Source organism: Balaenoptera musculus, chromosome 14, assembly GCF_009873245.2.
Source record: "Balaenoptera musculus isolate JJ_BM4_2016_0621 chromosome 14, mBalMus1.pri.v3, whole genome shotgun sequence".
Taxonomy (NCBI): Eukaryota; Metazoa; Chordata; class Mammalia; order Artiodactyla; family Balaenopteridae; genus Balaenoptera; species Balaenoptera musculus.
The window spans coordinates 63,317,316-63,330,296 of NC_045798.1; the positions used below are offsets into that span (position 1 = coordinate 63,317,316).

General features: G+C 39.0%; 1 protein-coding gene across 1 annotated transcript in view; it reads right to left on the minus strand.

Moving 5' to 3' along the window:
- PIAS2 (protein inhibitor of activated STAT 2) overlaps positions 1 to 12,981 on the minus strand; it is a 93,531-nt gene that overhangs the window by 38,744 nt on the left and 41,806 nt on the right. Inside the window, 2 exon segments of the mRNA XM_036874223.1 lie at positions 5,626 to 5,716; positions 5,847 to 5,897. Coding sequence (XP_036730118.1) covers positions 5,626 to 5,716; positions 5,847 to 5,897 — 142 coding nt within the window.

Consider the following 12,981-nt stretch of genomic DNA (forward strand, 5'->3'; position numbering starts at 1 on the left):
AAATAATGGCACAGGGTGTGCCAAAATGATAAAAACTCATGAACTAGTTAGACAATAAACTCTCTAAATTGGAATTTGAGACACCCAGCAACAATGCTGTTAGTTAATTTGAAAGAAGAGAGCAATAGAAGGGAAGAGAATAAAAGAGCATATAAGAATGAGGTGTTAGCAAATTCAAAACCAAATATGGTACTAGTCTTATTCACTGAAATATTTTAAATCTATTCTCTACCCCACATGACTAGTTTAATTTCATTGGTAATTCTGAGTTATCTGTATACTTATATTCTCCCTCTGACCAACAGTATCACCTCCAGTCAACCATCAGTTACCTGATTATTGAGAACAGGATATACAGTTGACCCTTCAACAACTCGGGGGCTGGGGCACTCACCCTCCGAAAATCCAAGTATAACTTACAGTCAGCCCTCTGAATATTCAGTTCCTCTGTACCTGAGGCACATGCAATACTGTAGTATTCACTACTGAAAATAACGCAGTATTTGGACCCGAGCAGTTCAAACCCATGTTGTTCAAGGGTCAACCACAGCTGGAATTTTGTAAAATGTAAAAGCTGAGCCTTCACATATTTCTAACAATTTTCCATATCTAAAGCAAAAATAAAATTAAGTTCATCTGACAGGAGACCTTTGGAGTAAATCTAAGGCTTTCTAAATAAAGGCTGCTGGAGAGCCATTGAAAGATTTTTTTCATCAGTCTCAACCTAACATTTCAACAGAAGATATACCTAAAGAACCTTTTCTGTTACATGCTCTGACAACATCCCATCTACTTGTAATTCTGACAAAAGTCGACAGTGTTGCTCCTTTAACATTTTCCCCCTAATTTTCTAATTACCATTACTACCTTAATACTACCAACATATTTACTATTTTACTTTGCATTATAAAAATTTTCAAACATACACAAGAGTAGAAAGAACAGTAAAGTACCCACCAAACCACTACAATTATCAACATGTTGTCAATCTTGTTTCATTTGCCTCTGGCCCAACCTGAGCCCACCCCAAAATACATACCCCCCCCCAAAATATATACCCCACACATATACACATTTATTTTTGCCCGAGTATTTAAATGCAAGTTCTAGACATGCCATTTGACCCATACTTTTATATGCATCTTTAAAAGACCTTAAAAAAAAAACAGTATCACAACCTTAATTTAACCATAATTTAAAAAATTGCCTATCTACTTTATATTCCAATTTCTCAACTGCCTCAGAGATGTCTTTTATCTTATTACTGAAACTTTCAAACATATACAAAAATAGGGAAAAAAGTATAACAAACTCCCATATACCTATCATCCAATTCAATAATTTACTTATAAGCAGTTTTTACCCCCATCTCAGATTATTATATAAGGTATCCCAGACACATTACTTTATCCATACATAGTTTGGTATATATGATGTCCTTTTACAGTTTGAATCGGAATCCAAACTTGATCATCACAGTGTGCTCAGCTGTTTCTGAAGTCTCCTTTATTGTATATTAAAGAATAATTTTTATTCTCTCCCAATCCCTGCCTCCAATTCTACTCCTTTTCCAATGCTGCCGTTGGAGACCCCAGGGCTTCTGACCTGAAGAATGACCTTTTCTTCTGTATTAGACAGACTGCTTCCTCACAGTATGAAGGTGTGATACTCCCATGTTTTAAGCTGGTAATTAGTTGTACAGGCTTGACCAAATTCACGTTCAAATTTTCAGGCACAAAAACTACATAAGGAAAAAAAAAAAAAAAAAAAAAAAAACTACATAAGGAATGTTATGTTCTTCCTATTGTACCACATCATGAGGCACAGAGTGTCTGTCTGCCCCATTTTCAGTGATGTAAAGGTTGATCAGTTCAGCTGATGTCGGCCTGACCCTTCCACTATAAAGTTCCGTATCCAGCTTTGACCTAATGGTTTTAGTATCCATTGATGATGGTTACCTAGATCCATTATCCGATTACAGATTACAAAAAAAACGTTTTTAAATCCATTCTTCCTTTTGCTTATATTAGTTGAAATCTTTCCATAAAGAACTTGACCTCATCAACATTTGGTTACTCTGAAATCAATGATTCTCTCCCTTAACCAGTTTTTAGAGTAATGAGTTGATGTAACCTCCAATGGTTTATTTTAGCATAATTATAAACTCATTTATATCTTTGATAATTTTGAGTCCACTTAAGTATTATTTTTTTAGATGCCAATATTATCCCACCTCAGGCCAAGGGAATCTCTTCAAATTGGTGTGTGTGTGGGTTTCAAAAGAAGAAAATATTGACTGTACTTCAGGCCAGATTTACTGTGAGGCAGACCGTCGGTGTAACTAATATATGCAGGAAAAAAATAATATATCAGAAAAGAGAAATCCACAAACTCAGAAAGAGAATACATTGAGATAATGGCACTAGCACTAATAAGTCTCCCGCTGCACCGAGAGGAAATACTCAGGAGATCTTTGTCAGCTGAACTGTGAGCACACATCCTCTCCATGCTTTGGAATCTTTCCAAGAAATACTACCCCATGTCAACCCACCTCCACACCCCAACCTTACAGCTCCAAAGGTTCACATACATTTCTCAAAATCTGTTTAAAAGGAAAAATAATTCAGCCTCTCAAAATAACTCTCCAAGCAAAGAATTTTTCTCCCTTCTGCCCTTAAAAACATGTCATTTTCTCATTTGGCTGTCACTGTGTATGCTTGCAGTGCTTGAGTCAAAGGTGGAGGTGTGGGGAAGATTCTCAGAGGCAGTTTCACTTGTGTCCGTCCACTCTGCACTTATCGTTCTACAAGTCCTGCTATGAACTGCTTACTGTCATCCCTGTATCAAGGGACTGGAAAAATCAAGAGATAAAGGTGTTTTATAAAACTCAGCATCTTGATGCGGGTAAAACAGCACATAAACTGCTTTCATCACCATCTGACCCTTAAGAATCCAGGGACACGTTGCTATTATCAAGGTAACACCATTTCCCATTCAGTTTACTCTTTGTTCATCATGGATCCATAATGACTGCATACTGCAATAAGGTCATACACATAGACACTTGTTCCCAGACACAAATTCGAATTTATTCTGAGCTCTAATGGGAAATCCCATGACTTACTCCTCCAGGATCTGTTGTATGATAAACCAGGATCATGGGCAAGGACCACATGTCAAACTTCTTTGTGGCCTGTTGATGCTTCTTACAATTGGAACAAAGTCCCTGAAGATCTCCATGGTGGTGAAGAGCTCACTTCTTCTTCTGAGGCGGCAGTACACTCACATGATTCTCATAAATCTGCTTCATGCTAGTAAAGGCTCCATGTTACATTATCCCAAACAACAGCAATTGTGGATCAAGGGGAGGTCTCAGCAGTTTTTCATCAGTTGCATGTAAATTTATGTCAACTGTTCCATAGGCGTTCACAGGGCTGAAGACGAAAAACCTGGGAAAGACTGGCATCTGGTCTTTGGGATGGTCCTATTAGGGTCAGGCAAGCTCGCCCCTGCCCCCACCATCACCCCATTGCCTTCTGTTTATGAAATCTGTTTTGAAATCCTTTGTCCTAATGCTCACCTTTCTTCACCTCCCTCACAAGTGCTCCTGGAGCCACTGCAGGACTCTGGCTCCAGAGGTGAGTGCAAGACCCATCAGACAAACGGTGTTTCACGTGGTAGCTGACGTGTTCACAAACAGCCTAGTATAAGTACTCAACGGTTAGTTAGTGCTTTTGGAAAGAAAGCAGCAGTGACTGAGTAACAATGTCCCAGAGGAAGTGCTCAACTGCCTAATTTCTTCTCTCTCAAAAGTCCTGGAAGAATGACAAATTCAGAGCTATCCATAGTGGTGCTGCAGATCTCATGGATGAAAATATTATAGCAAAAATACTGGTCCACCTGGAAAATTGTGTGGAATGTGTGTATATACATCGGTCACTATCATATTTTCTGAAGCAATGCCAGAGTTTAGGTAGAGCCTCACACATTTCAGACACGACCCCCCAGCACTGGCACATATAATACTGGATAGATCTTCAAGGTGGGTCTATAGACATCAAGAAGATCATCATAATTAGATATTTCTTCAAGGAGAATGAGAGAGTTAAATAGCAATAAAAGTCAAAGGTCAAAAGAAATCTTAGCCCATCGTGGACAAAGAAAATTGGATATGAAAAGCAATGGAAAATGTGCTATCATTCCAAAATCCCAGGTTTCCTTTGCTACACATCTGGCCACCCAGTGGCATCCTTCAGCTCCAAGTAAGGCTGCTTCTTCCCTTGGTTTAGATCGTTATATGATCCATCCAGATAAAAGACAGCTCCTGAGATCTGTTGTTGCTTATAGCCAGAAACCCACGAGACAAAATGTCCCACCTGGGTTTGAACATGCACAAGGCCATGAAAGCATTCCTCCCCACCATATCTGCTCAGCCTCTGAAATTTCCCCTTTCATCCCCACAAAACTCTTTCGTATGATTTCAGCCTCACAGACATCTTTCAAAAAGAGTAGGCAGTGGTGCAGTATTGCTCAAGCCCTATAAAATGCATGAAACACGTTATTTCTCAGGTCTCTAAATCCACAGGCTACGTATGAGAGAAATGAGACTCGTGACAACCAAGAAGTCAGATCTTTGACTGGCAGGGTCGGCCTTGGCCATGGGCCATCTTCACTTTGGGCTTCAACTACAACCACTTGGCCCTGGTACAGCCTGCTCACAGCTGTTGCGCATATACTTATTCCAGAGACAAGTCTTGTGTCCAGCAGGAATGCTAAACAGCTGCCCCATCTCTATCTCAACAGTCACATGGTAACTGCTTTGCTGAAATGGCAGCTTAACATAATGGTAGAATCACTGTTCTCACAGCACTTCTTCAGTTAAGATACATATCCACTCTGTAGGGCTTGAAAAACAGGCCATGCTCTACTACTATTGTGATTAAGGCTTTACTTCCACACAGCTGTACCAAATTAGTAACTTAGTCCAAACCTCAGTGGAGACAGATACATAGTCCAGTTCAACAATTAATTGTTATATTAAGATTTGACTAATAGGATTTGAAGAGTCTGGAGCTATCTAACAGGTCAGAAACAGGCTATACACACTGAGACAGTGTGTGTGTGTATCTCCCAGGTGCTGAAGCCCATATACTACTTCACTGCTTAAACAACAGGTTGTCAATCAAATACCACTGCATCCATCCCCCAAGTGTGTGCACCATCAAGGCTCAAGCTCAGAATCCTTAATCTCCACGTCCAGTCGCTCTCAGCAGCCTCTAACTTTCATCATCTCATACATGGCTGAGGCCCAGCTCATTCAGACATCCACTACAACCCGCTGCCCTACATATGCAGGTCCTGCCCTGCCACTATGCCATTTGATATGATCTTAAGAGTCTTTCACAGCTTCCTCGCTTCCTGGCACAAGATGCTTCAAGCTCATCTTTTCCGTCTCCCCCAAACCTAGAATCAGCCACTTCCCCAAGGAGCCATGAATCTCTCTAGTGGAAAACTGTATTTAATGCTGGGACTGTTCATTGGTCCTAAGTGATCACTATTTCTAGGCCTTGTTAGTATTTATAATAAACTTACATACAAAAGCCTTGTGAATAAAAAACAACTTACAGGCAAAGGAAACAGCTTCCCATTTACTTTTATACAGAGACTATTGGGATAGTTATCTTCTTGAGGGCAACTCGTCTCTGCCAGGCAAAGTCTGCATTAAAGAAAAAAAAGAAACACTCTTAAATAATCTACTCAAACATGTTTATGTATTTACAAATTCAGGACTATATACATACAGTTACAAGTATAAAATTAAAGTAACAAGAAAATTTCAAACTCACCTCAACTGAACTTGGACTGTATAATCTCTCCTACCACCTGGCAAAAAATCCCTGTTGGAAAGAGAAAAAAATTGGGTTAAGAAAACACAACTAGAATTCACAGAAACATTCTCAACAGAAAAAAGCATTATTGGTATTTTTACTCTTAGTCCTTAAAAAATGAACACTACCTTACCAATAGCACAAGGCTTAATTAAAACACTGTAGTGATGACAGCCCTCATTTGCTTAACATTTAGTCTTGTCTTTATGGCAATTTTAAAGTATTTTCAATTCATGGGAACTTTTGCAATACAAGTTTTATTTCAACAGACAACAGACTTGGTTAACAGGAAAAGGAGCATGGTTCTAAGAGTTTAATAAATTAATTTGTTTACTTACAGTGGTTCTGAAGCCTTGGCTGAGCATTCTAATCACTTGCAAATTTTGTTTTAATATACAGGCCCACACATCAGATATTCTTATTGGTTCTGAAGCACAGTCTGAGCATTAGTAGTTTTTACAACTACTCAGGTGATTCTAATAAAGAACTAGGATAGAGAACTGGTGTCTAGAGTCTCAGAACCTCTATACCACAGGAACTTCATAACTATGTACCCGAATAAGGAAACAGAATCTCTTAGAATTTCTAGATGAGAACCTAACAGAGTCTCATATGAAATATCTCTGGGATGGAACCTCCTAAACCCTTGCCACTCAAAATGGAGTCCACAATGAGGCAGCATTGTAACTGCTTGGGAGCTTCTTAGTTAGAAATGCAGAACCTCAGGCCCCACCCCAAAACTACAGAATTAGAATCTGAATTTTAGTAAGATTCCCAAAGTGACATGTATTCACTTTACAGTTTAAGAAATCTTCTCCTTAGCCATTATCATAAATCTTGGACTGTGTCAGAGAGAAGATCATTAGAGATTAGTCCTGTCTTGAGAGTACATAGAGCCCTCCGTCTTGTTCCAACTTGCTTCTTACTGCTTCCAATTCTCTATGTTCACAGGAAGGCAGTAAAGCACAGTAGTGCCCAGCCTGAGTTCTATAGTCCCAAACTGTATGACCTTGGGCAAATTACCTAACCTTTCTGTGCCTCAGTTACATCTGTTAAAGATGAAAAATTACTGCATCTACTTCACGAAGTTGCTGTGACAAACGTGTTAATACTACATGTGAAGTGCCTGGATATAAGAAGTGCTCAACAAGTGTGAGCAGCTGGCTGCTATTATTGTTAACTGTTTCTCTTGCCAGTAGTAGCTTCCACATTTCTCAAATGCCTATTCAAAATATCCTAGACAACACTTGAGAGTAACTCATATCATTCTGCTCATTAAAATCAAGAAACACTGCAAAGTCTGGGTGCTGAAGCATCAAAGATAAATAAGACATAATATTTGCTCTCAAAGGTCTCATATGCTAGTAAGTAACAAATATATACAACTAAAATAATATGTGGTGTTACAGTACATTATGAAAAATAAGTGTTACAGAAAAGAGGGAAATTCAATTTTGTCTTGAAAGTTCAAGGCAATTACCACAATCAGTCCAAACAAATTAGAAAACAGGGTTTGTACAGCAGTGGTTCTATTTCCACATAGAGAGACACACTTCCATCAGTAACAGTGGCTTCACTAGTAGGGTGATTCTCAACAGAAGGAAAGGTGAGTATCAACCAGAGATACATGGCAGAAACTTGTTAGGTTGGGAACATAATTTTTAAAAAGAGAAAAGACAAAAGACGAACCTAGAAAGATAAATGGGAGAATGTTATAAAGGGTTTTGAACAGTTCACTAAGGATTTATACTTATTCCAGTAAGGGAAATTAACATAAACTGGGAAATGCAATGTGTTACAGATCTTCACAAACGTGACGAGTAATGACTACGCATCTTCTGACATTCATTTTCTGCCAGTCACTGCTCTAGGAACTTTCACATGTTGAACTCATTTATCAGATATAAAGGCATTTACTATATGCCAGGCACTGTGACAGGCTCTGAGAATATAAAAATGAGTAAGAGATGTTGGTTACATTAAGAAGTTTGTAAATTCAAGTAGTCAAATAAATGCTTTAATAGAAAATAAGTACATGAGAGTAGTGCAGAGGGAGACAAATGATGAAACTGGGGAAATGTGAAAAGGCATCACAGAAAAGGGAAGACTTGAACTGGCCCTTAAAACATGACTCACGTTTGCCAAGCAGAGTAAGGAGGAAGAGGATATGCAAAGATGCACAGCTATGAAAGTCTAGCTAGAGTATAGGCTGCTAAAGAGTGACAGGAGATGAGATGATTAAAAAAAGTTTCGTAGATCCTACAGAGGCCACTTCTCCAAAGTCGAGAAACAAAACTCACCTACCACATACATAAAAATACAAATAGCAACTCAGACAAAATGAGGTGGCAGAGGAACATTTTCCAGATGAAGGAACGAGATAAAACTCCAGAAGAAAAACTAAGTGAAGCAGAGATAGGCAATCTACCCAAGAAAGAGTAATGATCGTAGGATGATCAAAGAATTTGGGAGAAGAATGGATGCACAGGGTGAGAAGTTAGAAGTTTTTAACAGAGTTAGAAAATATAATGAACATCCAGAGATGAAGAATGTAATAACTGAAATGAAAAATACACTAGAAGGAATCAACAACAGACTAAACGATACAGAGGAATGGATCAGTGAACTGGAAGACAGTAGCGGAAATCACTGCCACTGAACAGAAAAAAGAAAAAAGAATGAAAAGAAATGAGGATAGTTTAAGAGACATCTGGGACATCAAAAATCACTAATAATTCACATTATAGGGGCCCCCAAAAGGAGAAGAGAAAGAGAAAGGGCCTGAGAACATATCTGAAGACATAACAGCTGAAAACTTCCTTAACGTGGAAAAGGAAGGAAAAATAAACAAATGGGACCTAATCAAATGTAAAAGCTTTTACAAAGCAAAGTAAACCATCCACAAAACAAAAAGACAATGTACGGAATGGCAGAAAATATTTGCAGATGATATGACTGATAAGGAATCAATATCCAACATTTATAAACAGCTCATACAACTCAACATCAAAAAAAAACCCGATTAAAAAATGAACAGAACTGAACAGACATTTTTCCAAAAAGGAAATGCAGATGGCCAACAACATTGTTAATCATCAGAGAAATGTAAATCAAAACTACAATGAAGTATCACCTCACATGAGTCAGAAGGGCTATCATCAAAAAATCTACAAATAATAAATGCTGGAGAAGGTGTGGAGGAAAAGGAACCCTCCTATACTGTTGGTGGGAATGCAAATTGGTGCAGCCTCTATGGAGTACAGTGTGGAGGTTCCCTAAAAAACTAGAGTTACCATATGACCCAGCAATCCCACTCCCAGGCATATATCCAGAAAAGACAAACACTCTTAATTCAAAAAAATACATGCACCCCAACGTTCACAGCAGCACTACAATAGTCAAGACATGGAAGCAACCTAAGTGTCCATCAACAGATGAATGGATAAAGAAGATACACATACACAGAGACACACACACTCAAACACAATGGAATATTACTCAGCCATAAAAAGAATAAAATATTGTCATTTGCAGCAACATGGGTGGACCAAGAGATTATCATACTAAGTGAAGTAAATCAGACAAAGACAAATATTATATACCACTTATATGTGGAATCTAAAAAAAATAACACAAATGAACTTATTTACAAAACAGAAAACAAACTCAGACATAGAAAACAGACTTATGGTTACCAAAAGGGAAAGGGGGCTAGGGGTAGGGATAAATTAAGAGTATGGGATTAAAAGATACCACCATATATATAAAATAGATAACAAGGATTTACAGTATAGCACATGGAACTATATTCAATATCTCGTAACAACCTATAATGGAAAAGAATCTAAAAAAGATACATATATATCTGAATAACTTAGCTGCACCCCCCTGAAACTGATGCAATACTGTAAATCAACTATACTTCAATTTAAAAAATTAAATTTTAAAAAAAGAAGATGAAGAGGATTAACCAAGATGGCAGAGTAGAAGGACGTGCTCTCACTCCCTCTTGCGAGAGCACCAGAATCACAACTGGCTGCTGGACAATCATCGACAGGAAGACACTGGACTTCACCAAGGAGGATACCCCACGTCCAAGGACAGAGAGAAGCCACAGTGAGACGGTAGGAGGGGCGCAATCAGAGTAAAATCAAATCCCATAACTGCTGGGTGGGTGACTCACAGACTGGCGAGCACTTACATGACAGAAGTCCACCCACTGCAGTGAAGGTTCTGAGCCCCACGTCAGGCTTCCCAAGCTGGGGGTCCGGCAACGGGAGGAAGAATTCATAGAGAATCAGACTTTGAAGCCTAGTGGGAACTGATTGCAGGACTTCGACAGGACTGGGGGAAACAGAGACCCCACTCTTGGAGGGTGCACACAAAACAGTGTGTGCATCGGGACCCAGGGGAAGGAGCAGTGACCCTGGGGGAGACTGAACCAGATATACCTGCTGGTGTTGGGGGGGTCTCCTGCAGAGGCGGGGGCTGGCTCTGTTTCACCGTGGGGACAATGACACTGGCAGCGGAGGTTCTGGGAAGTACTCCTTGGCGTGAGCCCTCCCAGAGTCTGCCATTAGCCCCACCAAAGAGCCCCGGTAGGCTCCAGTGTTGGGTTGCCTTGGGCAAAACAACCAACAGGGAGGGAACCCAGCCCCACCCATCAACAGTCAAGTGGATTAAAGTTTTACAGAGCTCTGACCCACCACAGCAACAGTCAGATCTACCCACCTCCAGAGCCTCCCATCAAGCCTCTTAGATAGCCTCAACCACCAGAGGGCAGACAGCAGAAGCAAAAAAACTACAATCCTGCAGCCTGTGGAACAAAAACCACATTCACAGAAAGATAGACAAGATGAAAAGGCAGAGGGCTATGTACCAGATGAAGGAACAAGAAAAAACCCCAGAAAAACAACTAAATGAAGTGGAGATAGGCAACCCTCCAGAAAAAGAATTCAGAATAATGATAGTGAAGATGATCCAGGACCTCGGAATAAGAATGGAGGCAAAGACTGAGAAGATGCAAGAAATGATTAACAAAGACCTGGAAGAACTAAAGAACAAACAGAGATGACCAATACAAAAACTGAAATGAAAACTACACTAGAAGGAATCAATAGCAGAATAACTGAGGCAGAAGAATGGATAAGTGACCTGGAAGACAGAATGGTGGAATTCACTGCTGTGGAACAGACTAAAGAAGAAAGAATGAAAAGAAATGAAGACAGCCTAAGAGACCTCTGGGACAACATTAAATGCAACAACATTCACATTATAGGGGTCCCAGAAGGAGAAGAGAGAGAGAAAGGACCAGAGAAAATATTTGAAGAGATTAGAGTCGAAAACTTCCCTAACATGGGAAAGGAAATAGCCACCCAAGTCCAGGAAGCGCAGAGAGTCCCATACAGGATAAACCCAAGGAGAAGCACGCCGAGGCACATAGTAATCAAAGTGGCAAAAATTAAAGACAAAGAAAAATTATTGAAAGCAGCAAGGGAAAAACGACAAATAACATACAAGGGAACTCCCATAAGGTTAACAGCTAATTTCTCAGCAGAAACTCTACGAGCCAGAAGGGAGTGGCATGATATACTTAAAGTGATGAAAGGGAAGAACCTACAACCAAGATTACTCTACCCGGCAAGGATCTCATTTAGATTTGATGGAGAAATCAAAAGCTTTACAAACAAGCAAAAGCTAAGAGAATTCAGCACCACCAAACCAGCTCTACAACAAATGCTAAAGGAACTCCTCTAAGTGGGAAACACAAGAGAAGAAAAGGACCTACAAAAACAAACCCAAAACAATTAAGAAAATGGTCATAGGAACATACATATCGATAATTACCTTAAACGTGAATGGATTAAATGCTCCAACCAAAAGACACAAGCTTGCTGAATGGATACAAAAACAAGACCCATATATATGCTGTCTACAAGAGACCCACTTTAGACCTAGGGACACATACAGGCTGAAAGTGAGGGGATGGAAAAGATATTCCATGCAAATGGAAAACAAAAGAAAGCTGGAGTAGCTATACTCATATCAGACAAAATAGACTTTAAAATAAAGAATGTTACAAGAGACAAGGAAGGACACTACATAATGATCAAGGGATCAATCCAAGAAGAAGATATAACAATTATAAATATATATGCACCCAACATAGGAGCACCTCAATACATAAGGCAACTGCTAACAGCTATAAAAGAGGAAATTGACAGTAACACAATAATAGTGGGGGACTTTAACACCTCACTTACACCAATGGACAGATCATCCAAAATGAAAATAAATAAGGAAACAGAAGCTTTAAATGACACAACAGACCAGAGAGATTTAATTGATATTTATAGGAAATTTCATCCAAAAACAGCAGATTACACATTCTTCTCAAGTGCGCACGGAACATTCTCCAGGATAGATCACATCTTGGGTCACAAATCAAGCCTCAGTAAGTTTAAGAAAATTGAAATCATATCAAGCATCTTTTCTGACCACAACGCTATGAGATTAGAAATGAATTACAGGGAAAAAAACGTAAAAAACACAAACACATGGAGGCTAAACAATACGTTACTAAATAACCAAGAGATCACTGAAGAAATCAAAGAGGAAATCAAAAAATACCTAGGAACAAATGACAATGAAAACACAACAACCCAAAACCTATGGGATGCAGCAAAGGCAGTTCTAAGAGGGAAGTTTATAGCTATACAAGCCTACCTTAAGAAACAAGAAACATCTCAAATAAACAATCTAACCTTACACCTAAAGAAACTAGAGAAAGAAGAACAAACAAAACCCAAAGTTAGCAGAAGGAAAGAAATCATAAAGATCAGAGCAGAAATAAATGAAAAAGAAATGAAGGAAATGATAGCAAAGATCAATAAAACTAAAAGCTGGTTCTTTGAGAAGATAAACAAAATTTATAAACCATTAGCCAGACTCATCAAGAAAAAAAGGGAGAAGACTCAAATCAATAGAATTAGAAATGAAAAAGGAGAAGTAACAACTGATACTGCAGAAATACAAATGATCATGAGAGATTACTACAAGCAACTCTATGCCAATAAAATGGACAACCTGGAAG